This window comes from Triplophysa dalaica, chromosome 23, assembly GCF_015846415.1.
Source record: "Triplophysa dalaica isolate WHDGS20190420 chromosome 23, ASM1584641v1, whole genome shotgun sequence".
Lineage (NCBI taxonomy): Eukaryota > Metazoa > Chordata > Actinopteri > Cypriniformes > Nemacheilidae > Triplophysa > Triplophysa dalaica.
In genome coordinates this window covers 651,007-676,770 of record NC_079564.1, presented here as the reverse complement: position 1 = coordinate 676,770, position 25,764 = coordinate 651,007, and the positions used below count along the sequence as shown (strand labels likewise).

General features: G+C 39.6%; 1 protein-coding gene across 1 annotated transcript; it reads left to right on the top strand.

The window, feature by feature from the left end:
* The first annotated feature begins 58 nt into the window (after window positions 1–58).
* Window positions 59–5,776, top strand: ube2v2 (ubiquitin-conjugating enzyme E2 variant 2). Its single transcript, XM_056738882.1, has 4 exons — window positions 59–114; window positions 1,615–1,763; window positions 2,790–2,915; window positions 4,118–5,776. Exons 1-4 carry the CDS (start codon window positions 99–101, stop codon window positions 4,262–4,264), a joined length of 438 nt encoding a protein of 145 aa, XP_056594860.1. The 5' UTR covers window positions 59–98; the 3' UTR covers window positions 4,265–5,776.
* Window positions 5,777–25,764: the final 19,988 nt, after the last annotated feature.

Sequence of the window (25,764 nt, the reverse complement as noted above, 5' to 3'; positions counted from 1 at the left end):
TCTTTTCACAGAAGCCACGCCCTTCCCTACTAACACATTAGTCACGTGACGCGGTGACGTCACGGTGTCGTGCGCTTTTTGGATTCGGGCAGAAGAAGATGGCGGCCTCCTCAGGTTTGTCTCACAATCTCCTCAATCCTGGCGTCCTTTCGCGGCGCTATTTTATCAACGCATCCGCTCGTCCCACAAGCCACGACGTCACGTACATTACCTGAGACGTTTGCGGTCCTCAAATGTTTTATATTTTCTTTCGTTAACACAAGTGTGTGCCGTTTGAACTGTGTGTGTGTTAGCGTCGAGCTAACGGCCCTCCCTCAGAGCGTCCGTGTTAAATAACACCACGTTTACTTCACATGATCACTTGGTTATTATTGAATAGACATCGAGTAAAGTAGTGCGTTCTGATATTAGCCTGAGAATTAAATCAAATGCTGAATGTCGATGTTGGGCGGGTGTATCAGTGCTAACGTGAGGCGAGGCGGAGCTTTGACGCGCGTGCTGCTGATGGTCGCGTCCTGTGTCAAGATAAAATGGGCCTTAAACTGATGTTATTGTGTCCTGTCACACTCAAAACTGCTCAAATAATCCTAACAGAGGCTTCACATCTCTGAACTGTCGTGGATCAGCAGTGAAGTGCGTGTCGACTGCAGTAGTTCTGTAGATTCATATTATGACGCTCAGTGCAGGACGCAGCTCATAAGAATAATAAGTTATTTAAGTACCTACAATTTTATAGTGCATTTTTAAATAATCTTGCATATCACAATAATTAGCAGTGCATGCAGTATGATTAAATGACGTTTATGTGTTTGTATAGAATGACACATTGATTTCATGACATTTATAGAGTGCAACGTTAGAGATATCATTAGATTTTTAGTTTAATTTATGTAAGGGTTGAATGCATTTTTCGTTCAAGTTTTGTGCATGTCTCGAGAGAGAGAGAGAGAGAGAGAGAGAGAGAGAGAGAGAGAGAGAGACATATAAGTATGGGTGTCATTTCCTGAGTCGTTCAGAAATGAGTTTTTTTACGTTCTTTGTCAATCACCTAAACCAGCAAATCTGGCCTCTCCGCTTCTTCAGCATTAGTATGTTGAGGAGATCATTGGTTGCTACTTGTTACATGTTACAAATGTTGAATCTTTTTAATACACTTGCAGACAAGAAAGAATTAGTGTGTCTGAAATCCAAGATTTATTAATTTATTTAAGTTAGAAAGACAGACATTACCTGTTGCTTTGTCTTCGTCAAAGTTTGTGTTTTAAAGCTTTTTGAACACTTGCTTTCCTGTCTCAGCATATCAGATTTTTCACAAACACCGCACAAGGATCTCTGAGTAGCTCACTTTGTTTTTGCTTTTGCAACATCAGCTTGAACATTTTTAAATGTGCTTCAAGAGAATGTGTGTATATTTATTAGCTGTTAATATTCTTCAATGTGTTAAATAGTCCACCAACGTTTTCCATTTAATATGAAAACCGCATGTGTATTGCATAACAATTAAAGTGGAAATAGACATGTAATACACTGACAAACAATTTTGTTTCACATTTAACAAAAGTGACGACTCCAGGAGATACCTGAGGTTTATGAATTGTAAATGGTTTGTTCCAGGAGTCAAAGTTCCTCGTAATTTTCGTTTGTTGGAAGAGCTTGAGGAAGGACAGAAGGGTGTTGGTGATGGAACAGTGAGCTGGGGTTTGGAGGATGATGAAGATATGACTCTCACACGGTGGACAGGCATGATCATCGGACCAGCACGAGTATGTTTCATTTTTCATCACATTTTCTGTGAAGTATGACAGAAATCAGGAAACCAGGCCTGTGTATCATTTCTTTTTATCATGACAGGAAGTCCAGAGCACCAGGAGATAATATGAAACTCATACTTATGACACATGACAGCTGGAAGTGTAGATCAAGATACAGTTGAAAGACCTTTCATTAAAATCATTTATTTATCAGGTTAAACTTGTAGTACAATGCTTATTTCTCAGCTGGGTTGAGCAGTTTTTTTGTTCATAAAAAAATCTGTATATTTAAGATGACTATTAGGTCCTAAATAGTCCCAAGGTGATGGGAAACCTGACTCATTCTAAATTCAGATTTTGAGGCCAACAGTTAATTATGCATGATAACTACATTATAGCCTGTTCTGAATAACGGCTGTCAATATATCAGATTCACTACAGTTATCCTTAAGAATGATATCACAATATCTAGTTTTTTTGCTATCAGTTAAATTTATCTTTCATTCTTTTCTGTTTTCTCTTCTTTGTTTCGGTGAATAACACTAAAAATAGGATTGTAGGGAGGGAGACTGTTTGTAACTATTGTGACTCTTCGGATTCACGTTTGATTGTGTGCTGAGGATTGTTCTGGGCTCAAAAATATTGCATCAGTCAGAATACACTCGTTTTAAATGCAATCAATAATGCCCAAAAAACATATGCAAAAGTTATACAAATATCATGGAAATGAATCACTCTGCGGATGTGTGTGGGAACCGCAACTGTCGTCTTTGAGCACTACAGTGATTTCCAATGAGGCAAAAAGAAATTGAAATGAGACTTTGTGCTGATTGAAGAGTCATCAAAGCAGTTTAATCTCTTGCATAAGCCATTTGTGTGTTTGCAGAACTTTTATGCTATCAAGAGATTTGATAAAAGAATGAAGTGAGAAGTTCTTATTGAGTTGTGTGTCTGTTTTCTTTGATGTTTAGATCAGATCATGTTTCATGTTCTGTTGGCCGTATCCGCTCTAACCTTTAGCCTGTTTTTGTTTCTCAGACTAATTATGAAAACAGAATATACAGCCTGAAAGTGGAGTGCGGACCTAAATATCCCGAATTACCACCGACTGTTAGATTTGTAACAAAAATTAGCATGAATGGAGTAAATAATTCCAACGGGATGGTAAGTGCAATCATTTTCATAACATTATTGTAAACAGTGTGATGTTGCTTTTAAGAGAGATTGTATTCAGAGCATATTTTAAAGAGCAGTGATGTTGCACGGCATCCAAACTGATGCTGTTTCTTGGTACATGTCATGTAATACTACAGAGGAATTATGATTTTTAGTGTTAAAATTTTATGCAAAACCGATATCAGGTCAGTCCTTAACACCTCAGAAACATGCTGTAATATTAGGTCTACTTGTTAAATGCTGGAAAAGAAATTTGACAAAATGTCACACTTATGTAAGGGCTGAGAGATGTGTTTTTGGATCTTCCTAACCAAATGTGAATCAACCACATGACTGATTTATCAGTGTTTATTTAAGTGGAGCCGTGTAGTATGTTGAAGTGTTACGGGAAGGATATTTGAGCATATTTGAGCATATTTAAGCATATTTGAGCATATTTAAGCATATTTGAGCATATTTAAGCATATTTGGTAATCAAGACTCTCACTTGAGATTTTACATACAGCACCGGTATCAACCTGATACTAAATACAACTTGTATTGAAAAACAGCTGTGAATCATGTCTTTGCTCTATATTACTAGGGTCCTGTGAAATCTGTTTTGTTTTTCCTAAATTATCTTTTTTCCCCAGATTCCCTTTTTTTCATTAGATTTTTTTCTGTTTTAGTGGTTAGAATACATTTTAGTAATCAAAAAGCATGTCTCATCAAATGTCATCATGCAACCTATACAGGTTGATGACAGTGTATTAAAGGTTACATTTAAAAGGGAACATGGTATAGATAGAGACCCTTTTTTTGCATCCAATTAAACCTTCTATGCATTTAATCTTACTTTTTTTTTAATTCTATTTGCTATTTGATTATGGATTTTGCTATTCTGTCCACACATTATTCTTTTGCGTCACATAAAGTATAGGGCTTTTTATTTACATTAAGTAAGCAAGACATATTATTACGTTTTCAGCAATATATTGTCCGCTGTGTGAATATTGCTGTTGTGAAACAACTGTCATTTTGCAGCAAGCTCAATGAATTGACACCCTTTTGCATGCGATTCCTTTATTTACATACTTGGTTAATTGTAATTGAAATGAAATGAAGTGTGCTGCTCAGATAGTGAGCGCTGTGTAGCCTGAATCACATGACTCATTACCGCTGATCTCTTCCTCTCTCTTGTGTCTTTGCAGGTGGATGCACGTAGCATACCAATTCTAGCAAAATGGCAAAACTCGTATAGCATTAAAGTCGTTCTTCAAGAGCTAAGGCGTCTTTTGATGTCCAAAGAGAATATGAAGCTTCCCCAACCACCAGAAGGACAAACATACAGCAATTAATTGTAAATGATTGTGACCCTCTGTCTTAAACCTTACTCTCTTAGAAATGTCTTGTAAATCATCAGAAACAAACAAACAAATATTGGTCACTCCCCAGTCTCCACCGCTGGAGCTAAGATTGGACCTTTCTATTAGTTAAGCTTGACAAACAAAGAATGCCTTTAACGTGAGGCACCATTCTGTTTAACAATTACGAGTTCACAAATCTCTCTTCTAGTAACGTCACATCGACCAAAAGCTTACGCTCTCCAGCTGAATCGTCGAAGAAAGAAAGGCATGTTAGAACGTGAGGTTTATACAGATCTATACATTTTAAGTTAAAGCAACTGGGCACCAAATTCTAAAATTAGAATGCACATACGACGGCATGCTTGTAAAGAAAATAAATGAGGGAAAAAAAGCATTTCTGGGAAAAACGAAACATGATAAAGCAGCTGTGTAAGTTGTATGTTTTTTTTGTGTGTGTGTATCTGAACCCCTCACTGACGGTAATGTTAAGGGTCCTTAAAAGTGTGCCTGTAGTGTACTAGTAGTATCGCAAACGGGGGGTGGTTATAAACTTTCATTTTTTTGTTTTTATTTGTAATGTCTGTATTTGACACAATAGCAGTTTGTTTTCAGCGTGGTGGCTCTTGTAAACGGATGCTCTGTTCTGTTGTGGATTCGAACCATGCGCTTTACTCCTACAGGAAATGTCGGGTGCATTAAAAATGTGACTCTCCAACCCGCTGTCAGACTTTGTTTGTCCATCACATGCCGCAAAAATGCTGAGATGTTAGTGTTGCAAACAGCAAACCCTTGCCATTCAGATGAGAACGCTTTCTGCCTCGCCGCTCACTCACATGGATTCGGTAGATTTAAAACACCAAACCACTACAAACCTTCTAGTAAATTCCCACAGATATGTTTCATATCACAGCAGTTTATCTGAGCAACAGACACGTTTTGGCTGTTAATTTATACTCAAATTTAGTGTTTATGCTGCAGTTTAAACGTGTGATTGAGGACGTACCCGTCGATAAGATATCTGGTGTTGATGGTAAGGATTTGCTGTTGGAAACTTGCCCTTGCTTATCCACAGTGCTTTAAAACTCCACCTGTAACTGCGACGGCATGCTGTTATGTAGCTATCATTAAATCTGAATTTAGTACTTCAGTAATTAAACATTAGAAACACTGATATAATCTTTAGGTACTCTAACAAACGTCATTGAATTGTAATTCCAGTGACTGGTGGGGGATTGTTGTATTGTTCATTTATGCTTCGGTTGGCTATGACCATTTCACTAAAGTCTTCATTAGGCTGTTACTGTGCAAATGATTATATGTAGTGACAATTTCTAACGGCCTCGACTTGTTCAGAGCCACAATCACCCTGCAGTGTAATGAATCTAAGAATCATTTTCTCCCTGTTCATGTTTTCTTTCCTTTTTTTAAGACATAACCAAATTAAGTTGAATTTGTGACACCGGGGCTATGTTCAGAATAATAAAACAAACATTGTGGAACACACACAGGTCTTTCTCTGGTCATTTTAATGCAGGGTTTCATGTTGAATGTCATTATTGAATTAAAGTTCACCCAAATAAGTGAAAATTCTGTCTTTTTCTCTTTCTCTTGCCATTACAAACCCGTTTGACTTCATTTTCTGCAGGACACAAAAGAAGATACTTTGAAGAATGTTTGTAACCGAACAACGGCGGTTCACATTCACTTCTATTGTATGGACACAAGACCAACGCAAGTGAATGGGGGCCACCGTTGTTCGGTAACATTCTTCAAAATATCTTCATGCACGTTTGAAATGACAGATTTTTCATTTTTGGGTGAACCATCCCTTTAATTATTTAGTGCAGATTGCTAAAGTGCAGATCAGCTGTCGGGTTATAATGGATGTATGTTCAGACACATGGATCTTGGGCGGTACTCCATTCAATAAAGAAGAAAGTTCTTTTATGTTCACAATATTTTTCCACGCAATGAAAGAAAACGATGGCTGTCCATAACATTCTGGCTAACAGTTGCTTTTGTGTGCCACTTACTTAAAGTAAATCACACAGGTTTAGAACAACACCAGGGTGAGTAAATTATTCACATTTGATATGAATAAGTAAAATATTTTTTTATACATTATTGATTTTCTTTTTAGTGGAATTGTCCGTTTGATTATCAGACATCATACAGTTGGAAAACAGCCATTAAGTAGCAATATGTTAGGATCACTGCCCTGCTGTCTGAATAAATGTGTAGACTTTGGCCCATCATGGGAGGAGACGGGACAGCTTCACCTGCTCCAATTTATTGACATTCCACACAAAAATGAACATCTTTCACCATTAACTCACCCTCAGGTTGTTTCAAACATGTATACATTTCTTTGTTCTGTTGAACACAAGATGAGATATTTTGAAGAATTTAGAATAACAAACCGCTCTGGAGTTCCATTTAGTTATACCTACAACAATCTTTAAAATAAAGATGCTTAAAAGTTTCTTAACGCCAATGTCATCGATGAACCATTTTGGTTCCACAAAGAACCATTCAGCCAAAGGTTCTGTAAAGATCCCTCTCTTTCTTATTTTTTTTTGCTTTCTTATTTCAGATATTTAAGGTTCTTTGTGGAACCTAAAGGTTCTTCTATGGCATCAAAGAACCTTTTAAAGCACATTTTTCTTAGTGCATGGTAGTCGGTGGTGTCCCAGAACTGAAGATTGCTAAGATTCTTCCAAATATCTTTCGTCATTAAGTCATTTATAACGGTGAGAAATTAAATGAGAGTGAGTGAATGATGACAAAATGTTCATTTTTGGGTGAACTAATAAAATTGAATAAATGCCATTACGTTAAATAAAACAAATCTAACCAAATAGAGCCTTCATGATTGTGTAATTTGGCAGACAATCGGTTGTCTATTAAATAATTGCAATTATGGCAATTAATTGAGTGTTTAAAAGCTTTGACAGTTAAATTTATTAACTACAATTATTCAATTCAATGAATACAATATAAATACATTAAGAAATGTCAAATTTTTGTAAATAACTAGTCAAATCAAGAATCACTTTAATAAAACTCTTAAACACAAGCAAGACAAATCTGATACAGCTCGAGGGAAAAATGTTATTTGAACGTAACAGTGAGTTCAGATCGAGGACGGTGGATGCAAAATGCTGCAGATCACTCTTGTTCTCTAAAAGATTTACAATAATTGCTGTTATCTGATATAATTGTGATTGTCATAATTGCTTTGAGACGATAATTTAATAATTGTGACAGCCTCACACATGTGGTTTATTGTATTGACAGTACAAGTGTGCACCCTATATATGATTCTTTTCTAGTAAGTACAAAGTTTGCATGGTTTTTATGAAGAAGTACACTACACTATTTTTAATCGGTTGCTTTAAAAAATAAATGCATAAATGTCTTTGAAAAGCGAAGACCCCAAATGCTTTGATGTTTTCTTTCTAAAGGCATAAAGTTCTTTCTTTGATCTGATACTGATGTTTTATTCTGCTCTCCAAGTACAGTGGATCTACTATTGCATTTATAACCTTGAACACGTTTTATTGATCCGCCTGTCAAGATCAGCCAAATGTGTGACATCACGCCCTTGTACGGTGGGTTTTTTATTTTTGTGCTGCTTTGATGTGTTCCCTCATAAGCACAAGGTTGACAAAAACGGTCACATCATGCCCTTGCTCAATGCAAAACCTTCCAGCAATTCAAATGATCAAAACTAGATGTGATTTCTCTTATTCCACCCAGCAGCCACTAGAGGGAGCTATACACACATGCTTGATTCTCTGTGTCCTTTAATTTCAGCAAGGCAACATTTTTATGCATCTTAAAAAGACATGCTTTGTTGACCCCAGGGAAATCTGATGACGGAGCGAGAACTAAAGCACTTGTCTGTGTCTGTTGATGTGTGTAATCAGAGCATTATCCTCGTCAAGTCCCTCATGAAGGAATCAGATGTTCACTGAATCTGTGTTATTGAGATTTCAGAGCAAGTGTGACCGAAGTCATGCGCCATAATTGATTTTTGCTGGTGCAAAGTCTAACTAGCCAGATTGTGTTTCAGGATACGTTATAGGCTACTCTTGTATTATGACGTATCTCAAAAAACATGTTAATGGAACAAGACATCCAAAAATAAAACTTCTCTCATCATTTAGTTACTCTCATGATCTTCACAAAAGATGTATTTTAGAAATGTCCCCATGGATTTGTATTCATACAATGGAAGTCAGTGGAGGTCAATGGTTACCGGCATTCTTCCAAATATCTTCTTTTGTGTTCTGGAGAAGTCATACAGGTTTGGAATCTAATAAGGGTGATAACTTAAGGAAGGAAGCTGTCATTTTTTGGCGAACTGTCCCTTTAAGAATGTGGTATGTTCATTATTGGTTATTCAATCAGATCTATTTTTTTAAATAAAATAAAGGTAATTTTTTATTATTGCATGACATAATGCCTGACATAATTGTCAAAGCACACGCACAGATATTTTATGTTTCTATGTTTTATTTTTATATACTGTAGAGTCCACTTTAAATGTCTATTCCCGTTCTTATTACTGCAGAATTTGGCCAGTTTCTCATGTACACGATCTGGCATGAAGTCCACAAACCTGATGATCTATATATCTCAGCATGCTTTGAGAATGTTCCAGCAACTTGAGTGCTTCAATGAAAGCAAGCTTATCTGACCTTTCGTATGAAGGAGTTAACATGGTCAACATCAGAGATCTTGTTCTCTCATTTCATAACATTTCTTCAAAATCCTAAAAGTTAACAATGTGTGTATAGCATCTGTTAAATGGATTCATGTTGGTCTGCGCATGAGTGTTTTTAAAGCATCATAGAATGTCTTAAATGATGTGTAGTGCAAGATATTGTGCAGTGGTACCTTTGCATTACAACACACCAAACGTTTTCACTTTATAATGTTTGTTCAGTGACAGCCAGTGAAGTTCTATCATGGAAAGTTTGTGTAGTCTCACTCTTGGTGATATGAATGAATGGCCTCTGGTGAGAAATTGTCAGACTGAAGTCGTGTGGGTTTTCTCATCTCCTTGTCGCCTGTTCTCGCTCTTGACTGATGAGATGCGATTGTAAATCTGGACTGGAGACAGTCTAATAGCATGTTTACTCAACGCTCTGCCGAGCCGCACAGTAAACCATGACATCAAGTTTATCATGACATCACGCAATAACCAAAATGATGCTGCGGGCGGCTTGATTATATGAGATCAATACCGTTCGGTAGGGCTTTAGAAAAGAAGTCATAAAGAACAATAACATTAATACGGCATATAAATTACATTTTTATGTAAGATGCTAATGCAATAATGCTGGAGTAGGAGTGTATAGTGCTCATATATCACCACGGCTGTGATCAGTGTTGGGTGTCACTGGTTACTAAGTAATTAGTTTCTGTAATTGAATTACTTTTCCCTTGAAAGAGTCAAGTAAGGGATTACTCTTATTGTTTCTGTAATTTAATTACAGTTACTTCTCATGTAATTGAGCTAAATACTGTGTTATATATTCAAAATTATGAGTCTTTAAAATGTAAGCTTTCATGTATCCTTCTCACATTTGTTTAATTTGCAGAGTTAATTAGAACAATTTATTTATTATTTATTTGAATGAATTAAACCAGCCGTTTCATGTCAATCCGTGAATGAATTCTAATCAAGGTTGAAATAGGATATAGAAAGTCATTAGTAATAAGTGATTAAATACTTTTTGGAGAGAGTCATGTACAGTAATATAATTACACTATTGAATATGTCATTAGTAACTAGTTATTAATTACTTTTTCAGAGTAACTTACCTAACACTCACTATGAGAGCGATATTGCATTTATACAACAGTTCGACGGCAAAAGTTTTTAGATAAGTCAGAAACCGTGGTGATACTGGTGGAATATCTTATGGCTCTCAGCCAATCATATTCGAGAACCAGAAAGAACTGTTGAATAATTATGTATATTTAAATATATCATATAATTATGCTTTGAATTAGGTATTGTTTCATTTGAACACAGTGCATTTGTCATAATGTTGATCAATGAAAGTTACAAAATAAAGTTTTTAACCAGTTGGGTCAAACGTGGACATATTCTGGGTTTGTTCACATTTGACGCAACCACGGGTTGAAAAAACAGCATTTTTGAAGAAGTGCTCTCCTGACCGCTTTCTTTTTTTACTCGTCTCACTGGACCCGGTTTCAAGCGATGCATATTTCTATCAGAATCAGGAAGGCCAAACGCTTAAAACTTAAAATGTTGGTGTATGTCTTAAAAAGGAATGAGACGAATCTAAACGCACGTTGAGGAGAAAAGGCAAGAATAAATAAGCTGTGTACGGATCCCATTCCAAGTTATTTATTTTAGAGGGCAATGCCAGCAGACTTTGTGTCTCTGGCTTGTGAGCCCTATTAAATTACCGCTGGATGTTTTTAATTACCGCCCATAAATGGAGAAACACAGCACGCTCAGAGCGTTTCAGGCCCCTGTCCGCAGATCTGAGGGGGGCGGCCTCGGTCCCCTGTCGTCCCGGTGGTCTCACTGTGTGTGTGTACTGTAAGTGTTAGAAAGTGTGCTCTCTTTTATTTGTAGAGAAATGTGAGCGTTTCTCACTGCTGGTAGAAGAGGGGAAATCGTTAATAAAACAAGGGAGAGGGAGAGAGAGAGAAATGGGACGGGGTACATATCCACTTAATTGCGCTTTAATGAAAAGGGTTTTGGCTTCTCGTGCACTGTGTTTAAAGAGACCTAAACACAATCCCAGATGTACGGCCGCAAAGCGTCACTCCGGTTGGCCCTGCAGGCTGTAATCCGTCTCCAGCGCCGGTGCTCTCGCTAATAGCACTTGTCGCCAGTAGAATTGCGTTAATGTCTCTTTTGAAACCTCAAATCCAGAGCCGAACGTTTTCACATGCTGTGTGTGCTGAATCAAGCCGAACGGATCACACACTGGCCAATCCAAAGCTACCGAGTTGCGTATTTGGTTTTGATTGGCCAACTGTTTCCGGTGCGAAAGGCACCAAGACATGTGGATGTGTGCTTCGTGTCAAGTCGATTCGAAATGCTTGTCGTGAAACCCACAGGAAAGGTCGAGCTATCAGATGACATTGTTCGGTGCTTTTTTCAAACTCAAGATCGCAGAAGTGTGCTGTCACGAGCTATAAACGTCAGCACATCAAGGTCACTCAGTAGTGTTCCAGGCCAGACAGAAGTCTCCTCGTGCATACTTTCTTTTTTAGAGAAATAACAAACCTCGCTCGAATGTTTAACCGTCAGATGAGTTATCATTGGAGCAGCTAGCTTGAATTTGCGTTGACTAACCTTATCAACCAGATTTATATCAGGCTGATGCGCCATCATGAAAGAGCGTTGATAATAATACTAAAGATAATGCCGCTATAGACGGGTTCAAAGTGACAACATTAACAAACGTTAATGCGCACGCGCGTGTTCGTGGAGAGCCCTTAACTTCCGGTACACATTCACTAACAATAGAGTGCCTGTAGATTATGTCTGATGATAAAAATGTAAATAAACCGAGAAGAACCCTTACTTGGCTAAACTTGTCTCTCCCAAATTTTAATTTAGACTGCAATACCAAGCTCAGTGTACCGTACGCTTTCTTTAAATGTGACCGAAAATTCAACAAATCGTTTATTTGACACAATCATTATACAATAGAATAATAATGCCTATTAATATTAACATAAATTAACTAAAATATAAATGAAACTTTTTGGAACACGATACGTAAAATCAAGCTCAAGAAGCTAGAAGCGTTTCTTGTTTATGTCTTTAACCATTACGCTGTACGTCATTACATGGAAAACATAACAAAAATATTAACTTTTTTTAATACAATTCTTTGTCTTATTTCAGTTTGACTGTGATTTTTGGCCCTATTTGTTTTTCTTTTTGAACAAGTCAAATGACAATCAATGCACATTGTGAAAAGCGCTATATAAATAAACTTGAATTGAATTAAAATGAGTTGTTCACTACAGTCTAGTAATTTGAAATTATTTCATGAGGTCCCTAGTTTGAATGAAATCATACTTTCTCATATGGTTTAGTTTGTTCACACTATGCTTTGGGTTAAAGTCGGCATGAAAGAGAAGTTGTGATCGTGTCTTCTTCCCAATCGTGACGTTTTATCTGACTGTAACTGTGTCTTGAGAAATATAGGACGTGGCTTGATTTCAACCTCTGGGAGTTGATTGGTCAATCAGTATAGACCCGTTCACACACAGAGACAAATGTTGTGCAGAGAAGAGATGCTGTTTTGAGTGGAAGGGCATGTTTGTGATTTTCAATAAAGGGCAGATGAAATGAAAAACTACATATAATAATCATTAATAATAAACACTGCAGCATGACATGAAAAAATAAGAATGCTCAATTTGGATTTCGAGGTGACTTAAAATGTAAAGCATCTTTTTTTGCATTCTTTTCAATTATTCGTACAGTTTTGTACATTTCACATCATATAGATTCATACAAATGACTTCTCGTGAGATCAGGCTGTGTTCTCAGCGTCTCACTTGATTTGAAACCCACATTGTATACCTGATTGTAGTTTCCACCTGTGGTGAGCCGTCACATTCAGAGATGGACAGCAGTGGAGACGATGTGTCCCGGGTTAGAATAGACTTCCTCTACGGTCCGTGAGGGTTCCAGGACACCATAAACCTGGAGAGGTGGAACATAGCAGACACATGTTGTGGTGACAGAATGTCTGTGAGGACAGTGAGTCTCTGCTGGTGCTGTTGTGCCACAGGCTGCAGACATCATCCACAGGATGCAGGACAATAGTGGGAAGGAAAGAGAAGGCAACATGAAAGAGACATTAACCTGCCAACCTGTGAAGCGAGGCCCGAATGTCCCCCTCCTTGAATTTAGCATAACATTGAACACATCGACTTCCTGAAACATGTTTTTACGATACGAAAATCATTTTAAGCACATTTTTGGAAAGCCCTCTCGTCATTCCAAAGCTATATTTTGAAGAACGTTGTTAACCAAACAACACTTGACCCCCATTGACTTCCGTTATATGAAGCAAGGTTATTTTAGTTTACTCAAATTAAAACTTTGTAATTGTTTCCGTTCATTGAAATCAAATCAAAAATTGAGCTAAAATGATTGGGAAAAACCTCACGATGGGGGAAATTGAAAAGTTGCCTCAAAGATCAACTGAAATAAGTTTAAAGCATTAAAATTATAAAAAAATAAGCAAAAACTAAATTATTATTATATACCAACATAAAAAATAAACATATAAATAAAAAAATGACAAAAACATGTACCTAAATTGCTAAAACTTCAACTAATTTAAAATGAAACGGAAACTCTAAAAATAAAAGCTAATTTGAAATATGAATAAAACTAAAATCAATATAATAACTCTGTTATGGACACAAAACCATTGAGACGTTTCTCAAAATATCTTCTTTTGTTTTCAGGTTTTGAAGGACATTGGAGTGTCATACAATTTTTAAACAAATTATTGCTTTAATGTCTCTTTGCACTTAATTTGCGATACTGTTTTTATTTGAACCCTATTTTGTAATCTGGTTTTACTCTATGTTTGTTTAAGTGTTATGTTAATTTAATGTTCAATATTTGTTGCAGATAGTAACATGGCATCCCATTTTCAACCCATAGGGTTGCAAAATTTGCAAACCTCACAAGAAAACAGAACATGATTTGTGTCTGACCTCCTGTTGTTGATCTCTACATGTGCTAAAGGTTTTCCATTCTCTGCACATTTGTTGACAAAGAAAATGAAAAAATGTGATATTTAATGTATGTAGTGTAAGAGTTTCAGGTCTTATTTATGATCCCGTTCTTGGAAAGACTCCTTTGAAAAGGAAACAGTGGAGAGACGTCCAGCTTGTGTTTTTTATTGCTGTGTCACGATTATAAGTCGTTTTGTGAAACAGAATTATCACTCTCTCCTCAACACCAACAACTTGAGATTTATGTGTGTTTACCTTTGAAAGACGCATGAAAACCATCACAGTTTTCTCTTCCCAGAAGAAGCCGGCCTGTGCGGTGCGGTTGGGTTTGAGGTTTTGGATGAAGTTTCTCTCTGCTGGAGGGATGAAGATGGAGTCGAGATGTTCTCTGAGGTTGTTGTGGCCTTCAGAAGCAGCGTTGTTCTGCTGTGAGGTCATGTGTGTTAGTCCGCTTAGTTCTTTCCCTTTTTCTACATCAGACTATAGTGTGATGTTTCATAGACCGACAGACAGACGGATGTTCATCTAAAACACAACTAGTCAGTCAGTGAGAATTCGATTTTCATATTTATATTTTTGGGAATAGGATGTTATCGAGGTAGGAGTGGTTGTGATTTAATATGAATGTTACCTGAAAAATACTATACTATAGTAAACAGTCCTTAAATCCTCAGATACTGTAAAGCAGGGCTATTCAAATCTTACCCTGGAGGGCCGGAGCACTGCAGAGTTTAGATCCAACCCTGATCAAACTTGCACACCTGTGATTTTCTAGCGATACTGAACAGCTTGATTAGCTTGCTCAGGTGTGTTTGATCAGGGCTGGAGCAAAACTCTGCAGTGCTCCGGACCTCCAGGGTAAGATTTGAGGAGCCCTGCTGTAAAGGTTATGGACTTCACCCTTATATAGCCTATATTGTATATATGTATTATAATACAGTGTTTACTACAGTGCATCAATTCACTATACACCGATATGCAATATGTAAACAAGCACTTCCGGTTTCATTTTTATTATTATTCTTTAATCTAATTGATGGTTTTCATCGCACATGCGCACTTTCGTGACCCCCTTCTTAACTTCAGTTTCACATTCACAAACAGTAGTGCCTGTAGATTATGTCGCATAACAATCAAAAGAAATCGAGAAGAATCGTTACTTTGATAAACTTGTCTCTACAATATTCTGAATTTAGACTGTGATACTAAGCTCAACCGCTAGATGTCAGTGTACCAAACGCTTTCTTCAAATGCGACCGAACTACAGGACCCACATTGAAAAATTGTTCATTTAATAAAATGAACATACAACAAAATTCAGCAAATCGTTTATCTAATACAACAGAATAATAATAATAATATGAACATAAATTAAATAAAATTAGACCGTTATATTATTAGACACGAGCCAAACACAAACCGGAAGTAAACTGGGGATCAGGAGCGCGCACGCCCGATGAAACGGTCTGTTAAATAAATCGTACAAATGTTTTTTTTAACGTTTTAATGTGGTTATAAATGTTCTATTGGTTGTATTTTGTTCAAATGGTTAAAAAATGAAAATTCGGTCATATTTGTTCACCCTCATTTTAAACCTGTAGGCCTATGACTTCCATCCTTCCTTCCGCAGAACACAAAAGAAGATATTTTGAGAAATGTCTCATTGGTTTTGTGTCCATACGATGGAAGTGAATGGGTGCCGGCGCTGTTCGGCTCACAATATTCTTCAAAAAATTTATGGAACAAAAAAAATTATACGCGTTTGGAAGGACAAGAGGGTGAGTAGAGAAGGCCTAAATGATGACCCAATTTTCACTTTATAAACTTAAGTTTACATTTTTACAGAGTCATTGCTAAAATATACAACAATATAAAACATTTTACTACAGTTTACTCTCATACATCGTAAAGTATTTATTTATTTATCCTTTATTTAGCCAGGAAAAATCCCATTGAGACTTTTCAGCCTCTTCTTCCAGGGAGACCTGGTCATACTATACCACAAGACTTGTTCATATGAGTCGTTACAGTGAAATGGCTTAACCTGTGTTCCATATTCACAAAAAGAGCACATGCCTAATACATAAAACACTTTCCTCATCCCTCCTTGTAAACTAATAGTTGGCCTCTATGAGCGTTAACAGGTGTTTTATAGTTTTATAATCGTCTTACAGTTTGGTTTCTCTTGGAGATCCGTCACACTCAGGAAGTTAAAGAAGTCGCAAGCTCAATTTCTATTTCATGTCGAGTCCCCCTAGTTACCCGACAGATATTATGTTACATTTTTAAAAAATTTGCCTCATAACAGTTAACAGGCTGCGTTCGGCAAAGTTTTGCCGTGTTTTTTATTGCACGAAAGCAAGCTTGGATGAAGGGATCAGAGAGCTGATGTGTCTCCCGGAGCAGCCGCATTCTGACATGAAATCCATCCCAGATAACACAAACACTAAGAACAGAGCATCCAGAAATAACTTGCTCGCACAAGATGTGGAAGCGATTAGCAGCGAATTGGTGTGTGTGAGGAGGCGGTCGTCGGTCGGCTGAGGGTTATGAGCGACGCCAGTGAGCGGGAGGTGTGCGTCTGTGTGTGTGTGTGCTGGCTTTGGGGAAGTCGTGGGGGTGTCTGGTTTTGTGCAAAAGAACTCATAAAAGTCACATTTATTAGTGATGCATGAGGAAGTGAAGGCAGCTTTGGCACATGTGTCTGTGGTGCTAAATTAACTGTTAACACAAATAATCAAAGTGCAGGGCCCATTGAGTACTGGCGCCAGTCAAACAGGAGGAGGAGGAGGGGCCCCGGGCCGAGACCGTGCCTAAAGCGAAGGCGTTGTGTGTGTGAATGTGTGTGTCCATTCCCCTCCGCAGCTGATCCAAGATCAGGTTGATGGTGAATGATATCACTGTCCCTTCCTGAAAGGTGTCGGAGCTTTTGACTTCCACAGAGCCGGGCCTCTGGCAGGTGGAGGTCTCTCTCCGCTCCGAGGGACTTTCACAGGATGGAAGTGCTTACAAAGCAGAGCCGTCTGCCGCTCCTCCAGAGGAAAAGCTCTGTCACACTCCTTCTTTCCAGCTATTGTTGCTCGGGGATCTGCGGCCGGATTTAGACGGCGGCTTTTGTGTGCGTCGGTTCGGACAGGCACAGGACGTGGCATCAGGAAGAGACGCTCGGAGCGTCGGCTGACTGATCAGCGAGAGTTCTTGTGACTCATCAGTGAATGTGGAACAGGGGAGGATTGTAATGTAAAAGGATTTGGCCGCAAGTTCATTCCCGCCAAAACAAAACGGAACATTCCACAGTGAACGCTAGATGTTTGAGTTGTTTTTCCCTCGCAGCGACCCCAAACACTAGAGACGCTTGAGTCACAGCTAAACATGTCTGATTTTTATTGCGATCGATAACATGTTCAGTGTGGACCCTATATTACTTTCATGAGCTTTCTCTGGCTGCAAGGTTGTTTTTAATGGATGTATGAGGTCGCTTCCTGTCAAGTTCACGCAGGTGTCCCAGCAGCGTGACCACAGGTGTAGTTCATCACATTAACTGTGGACATATTCCACTAATGTTTGACTTCCTGTAAGGGCCAAAACTTTGCAACTAACACAAAACGTCCTCAGAACTTTGACTAACGTTCTCTCACAGTTCCTTCAATAATGTTCTTGCAACAACGTTAAAAAAGCATACAAACTACTTTCTAGAAATGTTATCCTTACATAAAGTGAAGTTTATACTCGAGAGTCGGACCTACGCCGTAGCCTACGTGTCGGTTTTCATTTATACTTCTACGTCGAAAGGCAATGACCACTAGGCGTCAGTATCAAGGCGCGTGTCGCTTGTGTTACCAAGACAAGAATAAGAAGAAGCAGCTCGCCTGAGAAGCATTAGCAGTGATAGCTGCTAGTAAACATTCACTTTTGTTGCAGACTTGAGATGTTTAGTACAGAAGCACAAATATTTGACTTAAATACTTTGAGTAAACATGACTCTATCGCAGAGATTTTTGACCTGAGGGGGGAGCTCAAACAGACCAATCACAGCGCTTGCGATCCGCGTTGTAACATTTTTGGAGAGCTGCGCGTCAGGCTACGGCGTAAATCCGCGGTCACACTTGTATTTTCCCACCATTGACTTCCATTCATACGCATGCAAATGTGACAGACCGTAAACGCAAGCCCGTGCGGAAAGATTTCGCCGCGTAACAAAGTTCAAGTTTGGTGAACTCTGACCTGCGAATTCAGTAGAAGTGAGACCATAGAAGATCAAAACGTCATAGCGTGACCTCTCAATACAAAAAAATACTAAATGGAGGAATCGCTCACTGTATGATGCTCGAGTATAAAGTGAACTTAACTCATAGAATCTTTAAAGCATTTAGAAATATTTTTAACTAATACTTTTATGAGAAATATTATTGAACTGTATTTTTGTTAGCGGGTTGACATCTAGTGTGTTTTTTAAATCACGCACACTTGAATATAACCACCGCTGGTTTGATCATTAGCTTCGTGCTGCAATAATACGAGTAGATTTAAATTAATTTGGAGGTCACTTTATGTAGCGAAACGCTTTACAAATCTGCCCACAACCTGCTGTAATGATGTCATATTTTACGTCTGCCATTCTAAATTAGGGGCGTTATGGTGCCCGCAGGATTTTCTTTCATATCATTTTAAAAATGGGGAAAGAACTCACCAGAGGGCAGTTTGGAAGAACGGGGGTGCATCAATCATGTCTGAGGGCACATTTTGGGTCTGGGTCAGTTTCCTGTGTTGAGAAGCGCACACCTCATTTGTTAATGGATTGATCCGAGAGGCTCCAAGCTCAGTTAAGCTTTGCTATCGCTGTCTGTATCTGTGCAATATATTAAATCCTTTCCACCCACACTATTTTTCTTTCTGCAATATGACTGCATAGGAATGTTCCTGAAGTATTTTGCTCTTGTCTCGTGAAGGAAAACTTAGTATACTTTATTATAGTATCATGTAGTTTATTTCTCAATTTACATTGATGCGTTTGGCAGAAGCTTTTATCCAAAGCGACATTGCATTATACTATACATTTGTTTTTAAGTGTGTGCAATCCTCTGAGATCCAACCCATGACCTTGGCGTTTCTAGCACCATGATCTAATCACTGAGCCCCAGGAAAGCAGATTTCTCCACTTGGTCAATGTGTACTGTAGTATTATTCTGTAGTATTAAAGGTATAGTTCACCAAAGAATGAAACTTCTCTCATTGTTTTCTCATCCCTTAAATTGTTCCAAAACTGTATTAAATTCCCTGACCCTACAAAAGAAGATATTATGAAGAATGTGGGAAACTAAACACTTCTGGGGGACTATTGACTACCATAGTAGTTTTTTTCTCTACCATGGAAGTCATAGTGCCCCAGAACTGTTTAGTTGCAAACATTCTTCCAAATGTCTTTTTTTGGGTTAGAATCAATACTTTAGTAAATAAGGAAGTATACTTTAATGTTTACTCCGGTAAGTGACTTTTTCTAGGGATTACTATAGTAAATAGTAGAGTATACTACAGATTTTTGGTCAAACAGCGTTTGTAATGTGTTTTGTGGTGATGTCATAAATTGTTGTTTTGTTTAGTGATCCACACACAGAGTGAGCTCGGGTAGATTATCATTTCAGCGTGAGCTATATCTTTAAGAATCAAGTTTATATTAAGTTGGCTATAGTTTTGTTGGACGCGCTGGTAAACTGAAATAATCTGTTCTGTGACCAGCAGCTCTCGCCTCAGTGCGGTAACTGTGAATTCAGGCACGTCGATGTAGAAAGCGAGCTTTAAAACAATGTACCGTAAAAAAGAGCAAACTGCGCTTCAGCTTTCTGTGACATCAGTGCGAAAACAGTTTGGCTCCCCTGATACTCTCTGTTTCCCATGAAGCCTCAGAAAGTGGGCAGCAGTCTGCGCTCGCCTGGCGCCACAGTCATCACGCATGTCAGTCATTTGCGAAGGTTTCTGTTTTCCTTGAGGATGAGTTAAGCTCCTCCTTCGGCCCTAACGATTTATTTTAGGCTCCGTCGTCCAAGACTAAAATCTCCCCACACACACACTACCTTCCTTCAAATCTGCGTTTACCTTGGACTTGTTGTTTTAATATGGACCAATCAGCTAAGCCACTGTGAGGAATGTCCCCCGGGACCCTTGCTTGCTTTCCCAATAGAGCCATTCATTCTGAGGACTCCAGCTCCACATCTGCTTCCCATTCATTCTCACACAATAGTTCTCATCCAGTCGAAACACGGGCGTTGGGTAATCTCTGTTTTAACCATCAGATGATTGCTAATGTTGCCCAATAACCAGTTGGATGTGAGACCTTCCACATGACCCTGATGTTTGAATAACCCGCTCCTAAATGATCGTGATATGTATTTTAAGAAGGTTGAATGTGGCGGATGTGAGGGGAGCTGCAGGTGTTGTATGAGATCCTCGGGGTGCGTTATAAAGCGATTGACACACTTTTCGAGAGCCAATCATTTCCATCTAATACAACAATATTTGGGATCGGATTTGGTGCATAGTGAAGTTCTCAAGTGGTTTCCCTTCCGTTTTAATATTTGATAAGCCTATTTATTTTGTCATCGTAGCGATGCGCGGTTATATGATTTACTGCATTTTATCATGCATGTGCAGCAGATTTGGGGTTGCAGTTCATGGTTGGGTAAAATGTTTTATGAACCGAAAATGCATATTTCACATTTATACATTACATTACGCATTTGGCAGACGCTTTTATCCAATCCATTGTATTATCCTATACATTTATACTTATATATGTGCAATCCCCTGGGATCGAACCCATAACCTTGCGTTGTTAACATAATGCTCTTACCACTGAGCTACAGGAAAGCTATTTAACCCAAACATGGGTTGAAACAGCCATGGTGATATGTTATAGTAGACATGATTTGATCTTAATATAAAAATGGTAATCGTGATCTGATTGATGTGTATAAATTGGGAGTTAGACTTAAGGTAGATTCGCTCAAGTTCTCCTATGTCAAATCTGCTGGAGTCTTCTAGGCTTTTCAAAGTTTGATAAAAGCGAAACCTTGGCCCAAGTTCTTGCTGAAGTTGCTCCTAAATTTGTTAATGGCCTGTAATTATGAGGAAGGGGCCAGACGTTGGATTGCTGCTCGCTGGATGACTATAAAAGGAATCTCACCATTTCAGCATTAGTTACTGGTGCCGTCATGACTAATTCTCTTCCACTTAAGTTTGACGTCATGTTGTGTTTGTGCCCTTTCTCTCCGTCTGGCTGAATATTATGACTTTTACAATCTCTGCTCTGATTTGACCTACTTCTGTGCTGTATAGCATGTGAAAATCAGAATGCGAAATAAGGTGTCCAAACCCTCCTGTAGGCTCTGGTCGGATACTTCCGAATACTTATCTTGATGTAAAAGATCATACAGTATGTACGATTTTAGCATGTTTGTATATGGTTGCTTAGGGATTCTAGGTGGTTACTAAGGTGTTGCTACGGTGTCCTGGGTCTTGTTAACTGGCTCAAGTCTAAAGCCCGATTCAAATTTTGCGTCTTAAACCACACGTAAAACTCGAGCTGCACTGTGTTCTCCTTTTTTTCCAAAACGCCTGGACTTTGCGCTCTACTGGCGTCTGTCGTCGCTAAGCAACCATGGGCCACGATAGCTGTTGAGACGAGGAGGTATAAACAAAAGTATTATGGATTATATACACTGAAAATTCCTTCTACTAGATTTAGTTATGCTGTGATCATCTGTGTCGAGTTTGTCTATATTGGCTCGTTGGTTCTTGTCACATGACCTGCGGTGCACTTGCTCGTTTCTGAAAATCTGAAATCTTGTTTCTCAGAAATGTTTCCTAACCAGTACACATGTCTAAAGTAACAGAACATTGTGCTGTGCAGCGTGAGGATCATGCAATGAATACATTACAGTTATTGGCACACGTCATAAAACACAATTAATTCAATTCAACTTTTCACGTTCACAGTTATTCTAGTAATCAGAGCTGGTAGATTACTTGGGAATTATTATCAGTTACAGATTACAAACTACATGACAAAGATTTGTAGTCAGTAACGTAATCCCTTAGATTGCGCAATTATGGTAATGTGATCTGACTACTTTTGGATTACATTTAGATTACAAGGATCTGTTTTATCTTTACCTGGTGTAACTATGTGTCCACAACACTTTTCTTGTTACATTTTAAAACATGAAAATTATATTAAATGATACAAGTACATGAAGTAATATACTGTAAAACTTTGCTGTAGTTTTACCAGTAATTTACTCTAGATTTAATTTACAATTAGTTTTTACCTATTTCTTATATTTTCTTTCATGAAACAAGAATAAATATATTAGGTCACTTTTCTTGTTATGTAAAAGTATCGTAGTTTAAGAAGTATCAAATATTTCTAACTAGAAAAATGTAACGCGATAAACAATATATTTAATGCTGTAAGTGTTTTATCTGGTTTTATTTTGGTTTACCTTTCTCTACTGCTGTTGTTATTTATTAAGTGAACGTGTAAGTGTCAGGTCTCACTGTATATCAGGAGTTAAACTCATCTGTTGGCACCTCTCTGAGCTCAACACATTTGACCTTTGACTCCAGAGAATGTTGCTTTACGGCCGGTGCAGGCACAGACTTTTTTCAAACCTGCTTCTCTATATTTGTCCAACTTCACATGGAGCCAAACAACATGTGTGTAATAAATCTCAATAAAATGGAAGGAAGGAGGCGGGAACCGGAAGACATTTCATACATTTAATAAATTAATAAAACAGCCGGCGGCCCCTCACGGACGACCGCCGGCGAACAAAACATGAACATAAATATAAATACAAACATAACACAAGTTCGGGCCCGGTCCTCTCTCTTCGACGGTCCGGTCGCTCGTTCCTTTTATGCTCCCATCTCCTACGTGATTCGAGCCCGGTGTGCGCACAGCTGGCGCTAATTCACAATTACTCACCGGACTCGAACCACGGTCTCGCCCCGCCTACTCTACTACATACCCCCATCACCCCTCACAGGCCGGGGGGTACCCCCGCGACTGTGCAAGCTCCCTCCCCCTCCCTCGGGGGGGGTGGGGTGGGGGGTATGCAGCGACGAGACGAGACAACGGAGACGGGAGCCCTCGGAGCGACCGGAAAGAGAGAGGGGAGAGAGGAAAAAAAAAAATCCGGTTCCCCGACATGCTGCCGCTCGTTCCTCAGCCAGCCGGAGTACTCTCCTTCGCGGTGCCTTGCGGTGGCCCTGGGGCTTCGGTGGACGGCTCGACCGTCCGCCCCCTGGCGGCCGGCGGTGGCTCCTCCTTTATCCGGAGTCGGGGCGGGTTCCCCGTCCCCTGTTCCTCCCCCTTGGGCGGACGGACGCAGGCTCCGGCCTCTGGCAGGCGGTGGCTCACCCGCACTTCCGCCCCCTGCTCCTCCCCCTCGGGGGACGGACACAGGCTCCGGCCTCTGGCGGACGGCGGCAACCCCCCCGCTCCCACTTGGACGAAAGCCACCCCACCTCGACCCAGGGGCGCGGCAGCAAAGGTCGCCGTTCCACCGAAGTTTTGACGGTGGCCGCACTGTGCACTTCCGTTTCCCCAGAGCCACCGCTTCGGGCAGCCACTGGCGGACGCCCTTCGTCCGCGCTGCCCGAACTCTCCGGCACCGCGAGGCCACTCGGCGGCGAGGACTCTCCGACAGCATGTCTCTCCTTCCTCCCGGGTTTCGGCACCACTGTAATAAATCTCAATAAAATGGAAGGAAGGAGGCGGGAACCGGAAGACATTTCATACATTTAATAAATTAATAAAACAGCCGGCGGCCCCTCACGGACGACCGCCGGCGAACAAAACATGAACATAAATATAAATACAAACATAACACAAGTTCGGGCCCGGTCCTCTCTCCTCGACGGTCCGGTCGCTCGTTCCTTTTATGCTCCCATCTCCTACGTGATTCGAGCCCGGTGTGCGCACAGCTGGCGCTAATTCACAATTACTCACCGGACTCGAACCACGGTCTCGCCCCGCCTACTCTACTACAATGTGTAATTCTTGCAGATCAGGATATTGGTGCAGTGATCCATCATCAATCTTACAGCGGTTTTAATGACCACAGTGAAAAGTTGAGTTCACATAGATACTGTTTGGTAGACGCTTTTATCCAAAGTTTTATTTGTTACGTTGTTTTACTTGGTTACTTTGTTTAATTTTTTTACGTTTTTTTACTTGTTACCTAGTGTCATTTTAACATCGTTTTATTTGTCACTTTGTTTTATTTGTTACTTTGTTTGATTTGCTAAGTTGTTTTAGTTGTTTTGCTTACTTTGGTTTATGTGTTCACTTGTTTGGTAACGGACGTTCACCGCACACTAGCAGATCAGCAAGGCATCTTCTAAACGCTCACTCCGTATGTTGTGAAACATCCGCAACCCATTAAACAAACACACACTTAGCACATCACAATTAAACACACATCCTAATTTCCACACGTAAGCCCCGGCGAAATGCACTTACACGAGACATTAACGCAGTAAATTCGGCTTTTACCATCCCGCATCCCTCGCAGTGGAAATAGATACAGGGAGCCAATTAGAGCTCCTGATCTAATGGGCAGCCATCACAAAAGAGCACATTTAGCTCTCAATGGCACAATTAGAGATCTCATGGTGAGCTGTTAAGGTCGAGCTGGTGTGAGAGGCGAGTGTTTGATAGGTCATTTGGGAGAGGGGGCTTGGAGACGGGCTCACAGCGGGGGCCGGCGGAACGGCTTGTAAACGTGACAGAGTCTGCCGCCGGGGCCGTGCCACACAAACAGGCCTGCTTTTCACAGCGTGCAGCGTGGAATGTGTGCGTGTCGGGGGTGAAGGGGTGAGATGAAGTCAGAGAAAGGACAAGAGAGATGGTTCGAGGGGGGGTGGACATGAGAGAGAGGAGCTTAACCATGAAGGCAGCCTTTGAACAACTGCTCTGTGTTGTCAGATGATTATTTGGAGACACTTTCAGACCGAGCGTAAAGACGTTTACCCCCCACGAGGCACATCCAGGCGCTCTGGAAATGGGTTGCTGCTATGAATCATGAATTAACCAAGTCTCAGTTTTTTTTAAAGACCATTGTGGTAGTTTTTAGCTTTAGAGGACATATTCATTTGCTTTTTGCCAAGAATTCATCCCTTTTCATGTGATTGGATCATTGACGCTTTGAATGTGTGTTGGTTTGTTGAATCAAGCAGTTTAGGGATATTCAGTGTTTTTTTGAAGCACCTAGTCATAAATTATACAAAACTTTCTAATATTAAATAAATATATCGCACCATCCATTTCCCTTGCTGTACTATGGTAATACCATAGTACTTTAAAGTCTCGTTCTGTGGCTCTCTTTGTGTGTTATTTTATTGCCACCCTCAATAAGTGCCAAACAGAGGTAGGGATCACGTAACCCAGGTCAAAATAATTGGGATGTTCGTGGCCAAAGGATAATAAGTGAGAGAGGTGTACAATTTGTAGGAGCAACGGGGAGTCTGGTTTATGACACCGCTGCTTTCCTCAAACTATTACAGTCTGCTTTTATAAGCTTTGTAATGATGCATAACTCCATCCCAAGCCGAAGGTAAATGTTTTTATTTATACTGAATGGTTTATTGAGAGCGACTGTTGGTCAGAACGGTGGTAACAGAGCATGTTTTAGGGTAACAGGCCCACAGAGAGAGCTTCGAACCCA